General features: G+C 55.6%; 1 protein-coding gene across 2 annotated transcripts in view; it reads right to left on the minus strand.

Moving 5' to 3' along the window:
• Nucleotides 1–2914: 2914 nt before the first annotated feature.
• Nucleotides 2915–13380, minus strand: part of KY (kyphoscoliosis peptidase) — a 43579-nt gene continuing 33113 nt past the window's right edge. For both annotated transcript variants that reach the window (XM_046646588.1, XM_046646596.1), the window contains 3 exons: nucleotides 11951–12139; nucleotides 10416–10606; nucleotides 2915–7315 (listed from right to left, as the gene is read on the minus strand). In XM_046646588.1, coding sequence (XP_046502544.1) covers nucleotides 6420–7315; nucleotides 10416–10606; nucleotides 11951–12139 — 1276 coding nt within the window. In that variant the 3' untranslated portion in view covers nucleotides 2915–6419. The remainder of the gene's footprint in view (nucleotides 7316–10415; nucleotides 10607–11950; nucleotides 12140–13380) is intronic.

A 13380-nucleotide genomic window follows, 5' to 3' on the forward strand; every position in this document is an offset into this window, starting at 1 on the left:
CAGTGAAGGATTAATTCATTTTTGAAACGATAAATTGACGTTTCCTTCAAAAATTTACTGATCCACTTATTCTAAATGCAAGGTATTGTTTGATCATGGAGATGAAACAGCAAATAAGTTCTGCATGGGCTCCTTCTTCCTGGGGCAACATGCCAGCCTGTGTTTGTGTGCTCCAAGTGGGGATGTTGAGTGCATCCTCCCAGAGCCCAGAGCGGATCAGGAGGCCTCCAGCGTACCCTGGGACCTATGGTTTGGGAGTTGACTGGTTGTCAGTCAGTCGGTGGGCCAGGTTGCTGGGAAGCCAGTGCTCACATCTGTCTGAATAATCTCCTTCGTTATTGTGGTCTTAGCCTGATTTGGCTGCCTTTAACTCAGGATTGGCAAATACGTGGCATACCTCCCCCTTCAACCAAGCGTCTATGGATCACCAGCTAATCACAACACTCTTTCCTGCTAAGCTCAGTGTGACTTCAGAATCCTTCTTAACCCAGTGGACCACGCAGCAAGGACCAAACATCTGGGCAGCTGGTTTAAGGAGAGACATGAAAACACTCGGCTGGCCCTGTCCAGGTTTCCTTCTCATTCTCCAACCCTCATGACTCACCTTTGCCCCTGGAAACACCAGGAGCCTCAAGGCTCTTGGTCGTTTTTACTCCTCATCCTGCAGGTGCTTCTCTGTAGAGGACTGGCCTTGAGGACAGCCATGTTCAAAGCAGCCACCAGCTTGGAGCATCACTTGAGCACCATTTCCTGAAACACCAGCTCTCCTGAAGATAGTCCCACATACTCAGGCTTCGCTGGGGTAGAAAATATTTATGCGTTTTGATCTTAAATAACCAAAGATTTGCCATTTCGGGGCTCTTTCCTAAGAAAACAGGTTCTCCTGGGCAGGTGTATTTCCTGGGCTCTGTTTGGGTGGCTGTGGGGGATACTGGCAGACGCCTTTAGCGATACTGATCCACTCCTAAACAGAAGCACCAAGTTTAAGTAAAGAATCGCCTTCCAACAGGGTCCTGGGGGGGTGTGGATCTGGGGCAGGAATCATAACTAGATAGACGGAAGGCAATTCCCCAGACTATTCACAGCCAAAGAGTCTCTGACTGTCCTCTGCCACCCACCTGCCCCTTCCCTGGCAGGGCGGCCCTTCTCTGTGGATAATCTGACTTACGAGGTGTAGCTTGCTCACCTTCAGGCTCTACCACTCATCCAGCTGTGGTTCTATGAGCCATCCTACCCACTACCACCTAGGAGTGAAGACCTCGGCCCCTTGCCTCTTCAGAGTCCAGAGAAAGGAGGCGACTCTGGGAGTTTTTCCTGCCTCCCCATTAAATCCATTTTTTGTTTGAAGACCCGTCTTTTCCATCAGTGCCTGACACAAATTATGCCTTCTTCAGAGATGGCCAACTTGTTCCGGAAGGCTTTCATGGAAATCTTGTCTTAACACAACCCAGTAGTCCTGGCATTCATATAAGAAGAAACATGGAGAGTCATGGGGCAGGTGGGGGTTCATGGCATCACAGGAAGCAACCACAACAGTGGAGCTGAGAGATGATGAAGGCCTGGGTCGCAGCAAAGGCCGTGGGAATGGAGCAGACGTGGATTGGGAGATAGGTCAGATATGCGACACAGCCAGAGTAGACCAGATTCCATCACTGAGAGGGATGGAGGAGTCATTGGTGGCCACCATGGTACCTGGGGGATGGAGATATGTTTACCGGTAATTTGGGGGAGAAAAGTGACTTGGGTTCAGTATCTTTTGACTCAGGGATGCTTGGACAACACCCAACAGAGGGCATCCCAGGCGCCCCGTGACTTTCAGTTTTCTTTAGTTCTGCTTGCAGAGTCAGAGAGAAGCAACATCCTGTCAGGGACTGTTGCGTCCTCTTTGGTCCCTCTGCTGGGTTTTCTCCAGCCCCTTGGCCTCAGGCAAGAGAGGAGCCAGCAGCACAGTCTGCTGGGGGCTGCAGGGCAGGCTCTTAACACAGCAGGACCCTTCAGATGCTCTGCAACTGACACTCCCAGGTCTACCGCCTGCCAGCATCTGTTCACGGAGACACAGCATCACACACTCTCCGGACTGGAAGGGACAGTAGAGGTCACCCATTCCAGCCTCGGGGTGGCATTTGCAGACTGTTCTAATAACTCAAGAGTTCCTCCTTCTATTATGCAGGAGACTGTTTCTTCTGACATCCTCTTACTACGCTGTTATTGACATGGTCCACCACAGACCTCCTGCCTAAGGAGAGGCGTGCTGGGGCTCAGGTTTATGCCTCTAGCAGTGAGGGACACGATAAGGCCATATTTGGGAACACAAGTTCTTTTTGTCTTTCACACCACAGCTACGGAATGGTCTCCACGGTGACAGCAGCTTCTTGGAGGTGTCTAGATTTTCATTTTCTATATTCCCCTAAATGTCTAATTTATGAATAATCTGTTTAGATAACCTGCTGGCAAGTTTCTGCATGTATACGAATATCAAGAAATAGCTATATATATATATTTAAAACAATAAAAAAGTACAGTGATAGGCACTTGTGGCACATTTGTTTTTCTCCCACTAAAAACAGAAATTAGGAATTAGGATTGACTTTAAAATTTTTAAGTTAAACAAGATTCAATGAAAGAAACACTGCCTTCATGTTCTTCAAAGGCGTGTGAGCAGAGAGGGGCTGGAGCTAACCCAATTATGTTTTCTTTAATGTGAAAAAGCTATTTGCCTGACATCCCATTTGCATCTCACCATCACATTCAAAGGGCTGGGACATTGATTTTTTTTTTTTTTCTGTGGATTCTTTTGAACATGAAAGTGTTTTTCCCTGTTTTCTCCCCCCTTGTGAGAGCAGTGGTAAGAATGGATCGATAATTACATTGTTGGATAAAAATGAATATAAATTTTATTGAAAAACAACACCAGCAACAATGTGGGGAAAGCATAGTCAACAGCCACCGGCCCACGCAACTCAGTGCACACGTTATGAAAAGTAATCACCTCTCAAGAGTTCCAACTACTTACTCCAAATGAAAAGAAATTACAGACCTCAGATAAACCGATGTGGGACTCGGATGCACACCAGCTTAGAACGCTTTGCCAATGGCGGAGGGCGTGGCCCCACCGTTCACCTGTGTCCGCTGTGGACCATCTAGTGCATTTCAAGGGCTAACTGGCTTGGGCAGAACGTCCTCCTTCCAATGAGCTGGCCTCTCAAGCCCTAGACCACTGGGAAAACGCTTCTACTTTTCAAGTCCTTTGAGAAGAGGATTTCACAAACTTTCTTGGCAACTTGTCCCTCCTGCTTAACAACAGGAAAGAGTTCTTTAAGTCTAGCCTAAATCCTTCATGCTTCAGTTAATCTATTCACTTCCTTTTAAACTCAGCAGGCTGTGTGGGACGGGTTTGTCCTGGTGGGACATTGTAACATATGGGGAACTCACAATGATCGTAATCGGATTGAAAGTGGAGTCCTGCGGTGCCGGTGGCGCCTCCGAAACCAGTTGAAAAGAAGTCGCTTGCAGCCGTGGTGGTGGCCCATCTGGCCTAGCGCTTCCCCCATCCCGGACTCTCTGCATCCCCTTCTGCCTGTGGCCTGAGGGTTGCCACCCTAGGACCTGCCAGCAAAAGCTGCCTGAGTTCGCTCAGTTTCAGTCCTTCACTGGCACAGCAATGAGCGTGGTCAAAGCCGTCCCACCTAGTCCCGTATCCAGTGTTTCCGTTTCAAGATGGGATTTCCGGGCAAAGCACTCCCAAATCCTCTTACATTCCACGTCTTCTCACCATGCCGGGCTCGCCTCACAGTCTGTGCGTGGCAGCGATGTGCTCCGCGTACACACGAGGAAGCGCTGAGAGGCCACAAGAAAGCACCCAGTGAATTTAACATAAACGTCCCAAGACCATTTTGCAATTTTGGCGTAAAAACCTTGGTGACCGATTCAGCCTCGCGGAGGGGAGCAGCGCCGGCAGCTCCGCACGTTGGGCACCAGAGGGCGCCCGCCCCCTTCCACCGGCCGCCGGGACTCATCGACCGGGAAACAAAGATGGGCTTCAAAATGCAAGAAAAGATTTCAAAATGCAAACCCGAATTCTACCCTGAGCAGCACGCGTGTAAAAATTCATGAAGATTGGATTTCATTTCATGTATTTTTACTTAGGGGAAAGAAATGCAGGTGATTTTCTGACTGTGCCTGCAGCTGTCTTTACAAAGGGCTACCTGGTTGAACACTGGGGAGCGGCGCGGATGCGCTGCGGGCGCTTTGAGCGCTGGGCCTCGCTCGGGTTCTCGTGACAGCTCCTGCTTTGCTGGGTGGCATCCTCTGCACGCTCCACAATGTATTGACTAATTATACTGTTTTTGAAAAGATGTATGGAAGGCACTTATTTTGATGAAACACAGCACACTTCTTTCAGTTTATAAAATGGAAGGTGTGAGAAAAGGCTGTTTTCAGGGTGTAAAATCTCCCCTAGTTTCCGAGTCGTGGTTCACAGTGGTCCCGCCTCTGGGGCTTCTGTGCATTTTCCAGGTGCGAGGGACGTGGTGCCCAATGCCTGGATGGCAGAGCTTGCCGGATGGCGCTGGACACAGGCCAGGGCAGGTCAGCCCCCATAGGGGTGCTCCCCTTGGGTTCCAGGGCCCCCAGCCTGGTGGAGGACGGGCACCGCTGTAACGTCGATCTGGGAAAGGTCCATGCTGGTGGCAGTGGGGACCATTGGGGGAGGGACCCCAGGGAGATGCTGGAGCGAAGTGTTGGGAGCCTGGAACTTCAGATAGGCCTGGGTAACCAATGGAGGCTGCTGCCCCCCACCCTGAGCTCTGGGAGGCAGGGGCAGGGCCCCCTTGGTTTCCTCCGTAGGCCCAGCATCTAGCACATGCCTGGTACTTATTAAGTGCCCATGAATGTGTGTTGGATACACAAAGGTGAGGAGGAAGGCAGAGGCGGCTGTGAGGATCCCTGGCTGATCCTGGCTATAGCTGAGCCTGGGGGCATTTGCAGCACCAGTGGGGGGCAGAGTGCTGGGCAGTGTCAGCTGTCAGGGGCTGCAGAGCTGGAGAAGCCAGGAGGTCAGCAGGGACAATCTCAGGGGTCTCTGTGTGCTGGGAGCGTGTTGCAGCGGCCACGCACGGCCTCTCGATCCTTCCCTCTCTGCTGCCCTGCCAGAGCCAGCCTTTCTGCTGTTGCCATGGCAACACCAGCCTGAGGTGCTGCTGAGGGTTAGCTGGGCAGCCCAGGCTTCTGGGGCCTGAGCCCCACAGAAGGCGGGACCCCGGGGGTCTCTCTTGTCAGAGAAAAGGAGGGAGGAAGATAGGATAAGGACAAGCACAAAAACTGCTCCCAGGGCAGGTGGAGGCCCCCAGCTGTGGTGTTGGTGGCAGGGACTCCTGGGGGCCGGCAGAGCCCTGTTATCATGGGAGGCTCCTGGGCACTGCAGTTTGCACTATACCCTTGCCTGGCCTCCCTGCCCAGGTCTTTATTTTGGGTTGTTGACGAGGCTCCCCAAGGCCTAGCAGGCATCTTGGGGCACCCTGTGAAGGACGTAGGTGGGTCCCAGAGGCCCAGGCTCTGAGGGCGCCTGGAAGGCCACCCCAGACCTTAGACTGAACTAACTGCTCAGCAGGCTCCTCTGGAAGCCGAGCTGGAGGTCTTATCCCTTAGACTCAGGTGGCAGGATGGCCATGGGGTCCCTCCACCCCTTGGTCCCCCACCCAGGACACTCATGAGTGGGCACTGGCTGCTCTTTGCTTTAGAGTCTCCCCATAACTTTCTGTTGCCACATTCCCAGTACACACAGGGACTCTGAGGGCCCCCAGCCCCCAGCCAGGGGTGGTTGGCTAGCTTCCTCTCCACACCTTCTTTTTCCTAGGGCTCTTAAAGAGCAAGAAGCGCCCAATGAAGAGGCAGCAGGAATGTGGACGATGGTCAGGTCTGGGGAAAATGACAGTCCAACCGTCCCTGGGGTCCAGGAGGTGGTGAGAAACGCTGTGATGCTACATGAAAGGGGCGCTATGATTCCAGATGACTCAGCCTGGCAAATCACGTCCCTCTCGGCACGGAGGAGAATTCTCGAATCATGGCGTGACAAGCCTGCCGCCTGGGCACTGTCCCTGCTTTCCCACATCGACGCTACGACAACAGCATGAGCACGAGAAGGGGCACCTGGGCAGTGTGGACAGTTTACAATACCTTGGATTTACATAGCACCTGTTTCTTCTAAAGGTCCTTTGCCTCTGTCCCCTTGGCCGTTGCCACAACTGAGTGAAGCCATCAGAACACAAACATCACAGCTCCTGCGGCAGAGCAGGGAAACTGAGGCAGAGGCCTAGAAGTGATTTCATGCAGACTCAGTGGTGTCCAGGGATCTCTGCACGTCCCTTGGGCCCTCTCCGGGCAGGCCTGGCCCTCTGGGAGGTGTGACGGGACACAGGCCCTCACTGGGCGTTCACTTTATACTTCAGGATATAGGAGTAGAAGTTGTGGTTGGCGTTCTCCAGCACCATGACATAGACTTCCTGGCAGCCGGCCGTGCTGCAGCTGCCCTCCCAGTAGCCCTCGCTGTTCAGGGTCAGAGGCCACGTGTCCTGCCCCTTCACTAGGGCTTTGGCGATACCGTGCAGCTTCAGTTTGAATGGGACGTTCCGGTTGGCAGGAAGCACGCCCGTCAGAGGCTCCAGCAGCTCATTGTCCTGCCCCCAGTTGCCAAAGCTCTCGGGGAACATGGGCCAGTTCACCTTGGTGTTGGTGCAGCACAGGAGATAATTGAAGACGAAGATGTAGTTGCCCGCTTCCTGCCTCTTCTTGACGAAGATCTTGAGGGCAAACTTGCCGGCGTGAGGCAGCTGGACCTTCAGCTCTGTCCGCTTCTCCCGCTGCAGCTGGAAAATGTAGCGCCGCTGTGTCTCCTCTGTGATGAGGCCGTCGTCCCCGTGCAGGGAAGCCAGGACACTGATGCCCTCCTCGACGCCGAAGCTCACGGAGCAGCGCCCATCGCTCGTGTGGATGATGGGGTGAGGGTGGGAGGGCTTCGTGATGCCCATCTGCTCCGAGAACCAGCTGGGGCCCACGGGCTGGTGCAGCTCAGCTGGCAGCTGGACCGTGTCATCCACGTAGTTACACTTGAGCGTGTACTCCAGCACCGAGCTGTAGATGTCAGAGTTGCCTTTGGCAAAGATTTGCAGCTTGTGGGTGCCCACGGTGGGAGGGTACACTTCCAGCTTCATCCCATTCTTCCTGAGGCTCAGCAGCCCGTGCTCCTGCTTGCCATTGAGCATAAACATGAAGAGCGTCGGGGCACAGCTCTCAATGGTCACCATGGCCTTCCCGTTCACTGCGGAGAGAAAGCCGAGGTCAGGGGACATGGGTCCAGCCGGTGCTGACGTGCTGGCAAGTGCTTAACAACTGGCTCTCTGGGGGAAAAAAGTCCTGACTGGTAGTGTTTGCTCATTTCTGTGGTGTAAATACTTTCACCAGGAAATTTAAGCAACCAGTGTGACGTCACTCTGAGCATGACATAAGCCAGCTGCAGCACACCACAGGAAGGGTCCCCCATCCTCTTTAGAACCTCCAAAGGAAAGCGACCAAGAACAATAGTCCTGTTCTCCTCTCGGTCGAACCCTTCCTCTCCCCTCACTTCCTCTCCAAGGCAGCTCAGTGGCAGAAGCCGTCTCAGCCCTCAACTGCTCAGGGTCCCTCCTGATCCAGCTCACATCTGAGGTGGTTGTGAGGTCCCCGTGCCATTCACTGCCCAGCACCTCCACACAGCACCCAAGGGGTCCCGTGAAAACATCCACCCATCACCCCTGGGCTCACGTCTGTGGGTCACATCAAACTGGAGACCAGTGGAGAGGCCTGCCCCCTCCTGTATCCTTCCCGGGGCCACAGAGCATCCTCTCGCATCCTCCAGGGGCACACTCCCTCACACCCCAGGGCCCTCACACACACTCTTCCCTCCACTGCCTTCCCCCAAGCCTGGATAAGACCTCAACATGATGTCCTGACTGCAAAGAAGCCCTTCCCAACTCATCAGACCAGGCTGAGGCCCCAGAAGCCTCTCTCCCAGCCCTGCAGCTCCCTCAGGGAACTCAGCCCCATTGTAAGGAGTTAGTTTTATGCAATGTCAGTCCTCGCTGCTGGGCGTGGGCACTACGGGGAAGGGCCAGCCTGCCTCCTCTCCTTCCTTGTCTCAGTGCCTGGCCGGGTGCCCCAGAGGGTCCTTGGCAAAGGCGAGCTGAACGGCTAGGAAAACTTGAAGTAAAGGGCTGGCGACCCTGGGCCTCTGTAGGAGCCCGTGACCTGCTCTGCACCCTCTCTCTCCTCCCCTCAGCCCTTCTTAGCTCCCGCTTTCCCTGGCTCTCATCTGCCCCTCCCGTGTCCTCCTTCCCTGCCTCTTGCCCCCCTCAGTTTCCCTCTTCTGCTTCCTTCCCAGCCCCACTCTTCACCTAACTAGCTCCAACAAAGAGATATTCTACATATGCATCATGAGTCCAGAATCAAATTTTAGACTACTGCACATTAAGAAACCCAGTGTTTCACAGACGAATGGATAAAGACGATGTGGTACATATATACAATGGAATACTACTCAGCTGCAAAACAGAACAAACTCATTCCATTTGCAATAACATGGATGGACCTTGAGAGAATTATGTTAAGTGAAATAAGCCAGCGAGAGAAGGATAATCTGTGTATGACTCCACTCATATGAGGAATTTAAAACTATGGACCAAGAACAGTTTAGTGGCTACCGGGGAAAGGTGGGGTGGGGGGTGGGCACAAAGGGTGAAGTGGTGCACCTACAACATGACTGACAAACATTAATGTACAATTGAAATTTCACAAGATTGTAACCTATCAATAACTCAACTAAAAAAAAAAAAAAAAGGAAACCCAGTGTTTCCATTTCTGTGTCTCTCGAAAAGGCAAACTCTGCTCAGTGGCATTAGTCTGACGCTGGTGCACCCTGGTCCCTGCTTCCGTGTCGTTCTGTGGCCACAACAGACAGGACAGGTTTCCATCTGACGTAAGGCAGGAAACGCATTCGAAAGAGAGCACCCTCGTGCTGTCATTTTGGGAGCAGGAGCCGCCAGGTATTTGTAGTTTTAAAAAGTATTCCAGAGCTCAGCAGCCTGGTTCAGGGAACCGTCGTGAGGTGGAAGGGACAAGTCAGCTGGCACTAACGTGGGTGCCCCTGTGCTCCCCGGGGTCCACGTCACCCCATCGTGTGGAGTGGGGATCCCTGGGGTTCTGGGCCCATCCACAGGCACCCCTGTGCTAACAGCCAATGAGAGCTCAGCCTTCCTTCCTGGAAGGACACAGGCCCCCTGGTGGCAGAGATGGTGCAGACAGGCAGTCCCTGGAGGAAGATGGGGGTGCACTGACCCCCACAGGAGTCCGGGCTGTGGGCCCAGCCCCGGACCAGGCCCCAGGGCCTTGGAGATGCATAAGACACGGTCCGCTGGAGACAGCTTTGCGAGGCCCACAATCACAGTTCTGGGCCCCCATATGCCTCATAGTGCACAAACACACCCAGCTAGCTGCCTGCGGCCCCCGTGGGAGGCAGGGAGCACATGTCAGTCCAGGCCAGCCTTGGGGACAGCTCAGCTTGGTGTCCTGCACTGCCTGGCCCCAGGGAAGCTGCCTGCAAATGGCTGATCCTGCCTCCAGGAAGGAGGGGAGGAGCAACCAGCAGAGTCCACAGGCATCCGGGAGGTGAGAGAAGGGCACTGAGGAGGTCATGCTCTCTGGGGGACCTTGGCTCAGAGGATGGAGGGCTTGCTGTGCCCTTTCTGGAACACATCCGCCCTTGTCTACCACGATGACGATGCTCTCCCCCAGCTCCCAAGACCCAGCTATGGACCACCTCCCTAAGAAAGCCCCCTCCCACCCTCTGTCCTGGGAGACTCCCGGGGCTCCCGACCAGCTGGTTAGCCTACATACACACAGATCCCACCTCTGCTAGGCCAACACACACTCTCCGCCAGGAGCTGGGAGGAGAACACGGCAGGCTAGTGAGCTTCTCGTGGACACCTGGCCTGGGAGGTGGGTGTGGCCAGGGTAGAGGCAGGGTGCTCCCTGCGGTGTGAGCTGAGAGAGACTCACCGAGGGCACTGCCAGCCCGGCCCCCTGATGTGGACTGTGAGTGCATGCAGCCCCCAGGGGCCAGGGAAACCCATGGACTTCCTCCGCACCCCCCTCTTGGTTTATGCTTCTGGGCAGACTTCTGTCCTTGGAAATGTGACCTATGGCCACATCCTGCCCTGATGGCCTGACGGCCTTGGCTGCCTCAGTAGTCCCCCAATGCCTGCACACACGTATAGCCTACACAGAGCTGGGGCCCTGGCAGCGCAGGCCCACGTGGACCAGACCTAGACACGCGAGCAGGCGGCCCTGTCCCTGCTGCCGGCGCCCTGGCCCCTGCCCCCGCTCACCTGTTTTGATCATGGAAGTCTCCGGGTGGGCACTGAGCATCCCCTTGTTGTAGAATTCACTCTTGTGATACATGTTGTTCTCAAACTGCCTCAGGGATTGAGGAGGTTTCAGCAGTTGCCAGTTCTTGTTGTCTGGAAAATGGTCCTCGATGAACAGTGCGGGATGGGTGAGGAAGTAGAATTCATTGTAGCTAGAACGGGGAGAAGCCGGTCAGTAGCCAAGCAGGGTGAGCAGGCCCCAGCTCTGTGGAGGGCAGGCGGGCTCTCAGGGGGGTCTCTGGGGCCTTGTTCTGGCTGACACACCCACAGGAGGGGTCCCACCGACTGAATGAGAAGAGGCACCACGTCCGATCCTAACGTGGGCACTGGAGCCTCCCGCTCAGTGTCTGCTTCCAGAAATGGGAGCTGAGGCAGGATCTGAGGCCCCTTCTAAGAGAAGGCCACAGCCCACAACTGTGTCCAGACAGAGATGTGAACAAGCGGAGGCACGGCTGGTGGAGCAGGTGCCAGCCAGTGAGAGGAGGGACAGCAGGAAGGGAGGGTGCAACAGCTCTGTCCATCCCAGCTGGTCTTGTGCCTGAGGAGCTGTGGGGGTGAGAGGCCCTTCCGCGGTCCCTGGGGCCCACTAGATGTGGCTGTCTGAGGTCAGTGATGGGGACCAAGGGAAGAATGGGGACTCATCTGAGATGGGGAGGTTCCACTCGGCCCAAGATGAGCAGCACCCAGAGCTGACAGAGGCAGAGGGGGTGTGTGAGTGCACAGCTCTGGGTGTGGGGGTGGTGCATGTACTTGTATTTGTCCCATGTGCAAGACTGTCAAGATTTAAACTGCAAAAATCAGAGACAACGCTCTCATTTTCTGGATACAAAGGAATCTGAGCTGCAGATGGACAGCACGACCCAGGAGGAATGTCACGGCCTTAGCTTAAGGCCGGGGTTGGCCAGAACCCTGGAGGTCAGACCTGCTCCAGTCTCCAGCACCCTAGCCCCCCACTCCAGTGTGGCTCACAGCGACTCTGCAAACTGACAGCACTTCCCACAAACCATGACCCCCTCCTCAGAAATGAAATATGGCCTCCGACAGCCCAGAGAGGAGGAGGAAGCCCAGCCTCTGCGGGAGCAGGAGGAGAGAACCCTGGCATCCGCGCACAGTAACAGTCAACGGCCAGAGGCCTGGAGGGAACCTCCAGGCAGGTAAAGGAGCTTTTGGGCCCTGCCTTTCCTCACATGTGGCCAGGGCCAAGTGCTAAAGCCTTCTAGCACTCAGGGGGAGGGAGGTGGTTGGGGGGCACACGAGGAGCCAGAGCAGGGATTAGGTGGTGGAAGGTGAGGTGGCAGAAAGGTCTGGGCCCTTGTAATTGGGCTGGAGCGAGCTCACTTGGGCGCAGGAGGAAATGGGGGAGCGGCCAGCAGCAGATTGAGCTGCCTGGCCTCCCTCCCCTCCCGCCAGGCCTTCTCCACCTGCAGCCTCCTTCATCCGCATGCCTCCTCCGTTTCCACCGCCCAGACACGCAGCACGCGGAGACTTGTACTCACAGGAAGGTGAATTTGGAGGTGGCGGAATCCACCAGGCCGCTGCCCCAGGTGCTGTCCACCAGGTGCCATCTCCCCTCCAGATACACGGCGTTCCAGGCGTGGTCAAACTCTCCGGAGAAGCTCTGCCCCGTCTGGTAGCCAAAGCCCTTGGAGTAGCCAGGCACCGTCATGCACTGCACTCCAGCGATCCTGCGGGGGGAGAGGGTCTGAGAGGGGCTTCTGCTGGCTGGCCCCCTAGAAGTCTGTCTGTCTGTGGCCCCAGGCCTCGGGTAGGTCTGCTGTCCGTCAGTCCTTCTGTGCCTCTCCTCTTTCCTGCCTCTCACACAGCCACATGTGTACAGCCTGAGGGCTCTTATCTCCAGCACTGCGGGAGACCAGGGGCCGGGCTGGCCGCAGTCCCCGCTGTCTGCTCCTCCCTCAAGACTGTGCAGATGGCTTCTGAAACGTCTCTCCCCAGACCCCACCTGAGTGCTGGGCCAGCAGCTCTTCAGGAGGAAGGGGCAACAGTGAGGATTGCCCCAAGAACACGGAAACCAGGGAAACAGCGATGTTTCTGAAGAACCAGGGCGGCTCCAAACACGTGGCTGAGGAGCTGGGTCCAGGTGACACGGGGGGTGGGCATCAGGGAGGGGTGCTAGACACGAGAGTGCTGAGGAAAGCTGAGCCTACTTCCCCCGCTATGTCCTGCCCAAGGACATCTGTGTGGGGACCCCTGGGGCAGGCCAGTGGCAACTTTAGCCCTGACCCGAGAGGACTGGCCCACGGCCAGCATCGCTCAGGTCCGACTGCCAGGGCCACACGGTGCATTGTCATCTGCTGACTGATTGCCCTGGCCACAGGTTCAGAGTCCCTGGGAACTGTCCTTTGGGAAATGCTGACCAGTCAGCTGGAGCCTTCCGTGTGCTCCCCCACTGCTCACAACCAAGCTGGCATCACTTTCTGAGACCGGGACAATGGGGGTGGGCAGGTCACCACTGGGGACCACAGAAACCATGAGCAAGCTGCTATCTGGGCGTTTGTAGCTGAGACCCTGAGGCCCAGACTTGGGCTGTGGGCACCACCCTGAGGCCAAAGCAAGAACGCAGAGAGTCCTGCCGTGGCCAGCTGGCCATCTCTCCAGCAGCCTGACCCCTCACAGCAGCCGAGGGAGAGACTGCTACTCTGGCCTAGGAGACATCCTGTGCTAGCCCTTCTGGAGCCTTTGCGTGAGTTAGAAAAAGGTGCCTCATCTTCAAGACACTCTCCTTGCACACTCTCCTTGGAAGATGGGTGTAGTAAATACACAAATATGTGAGATCAGCCTGCGCACGGTGGCCCCTTCACAGGGCTCCTTCGAGCACCGCAGAGCGCCCGGGCGGAGGCTGTGCTACGCTCAGATGGACCAAGGCTGCACTCCCGGGTCGCCAGGGTTCCTGCAAGGAGGCGGCCCC

Source organism: Equus quagga, chromosome 1 (assembly GCF_021613505.1).
Source record: "Equus quagga isolate Etosha38 chromosome 1, UCLA_HA_Equagga_1.0, whole genome shotgun sequence".
NCBI classification, from domain to species: Eukaryota; Metazoa; Chordata; class Mammalia; order Perissodactyla; family Equidae; genus Equus; species Equus quagga.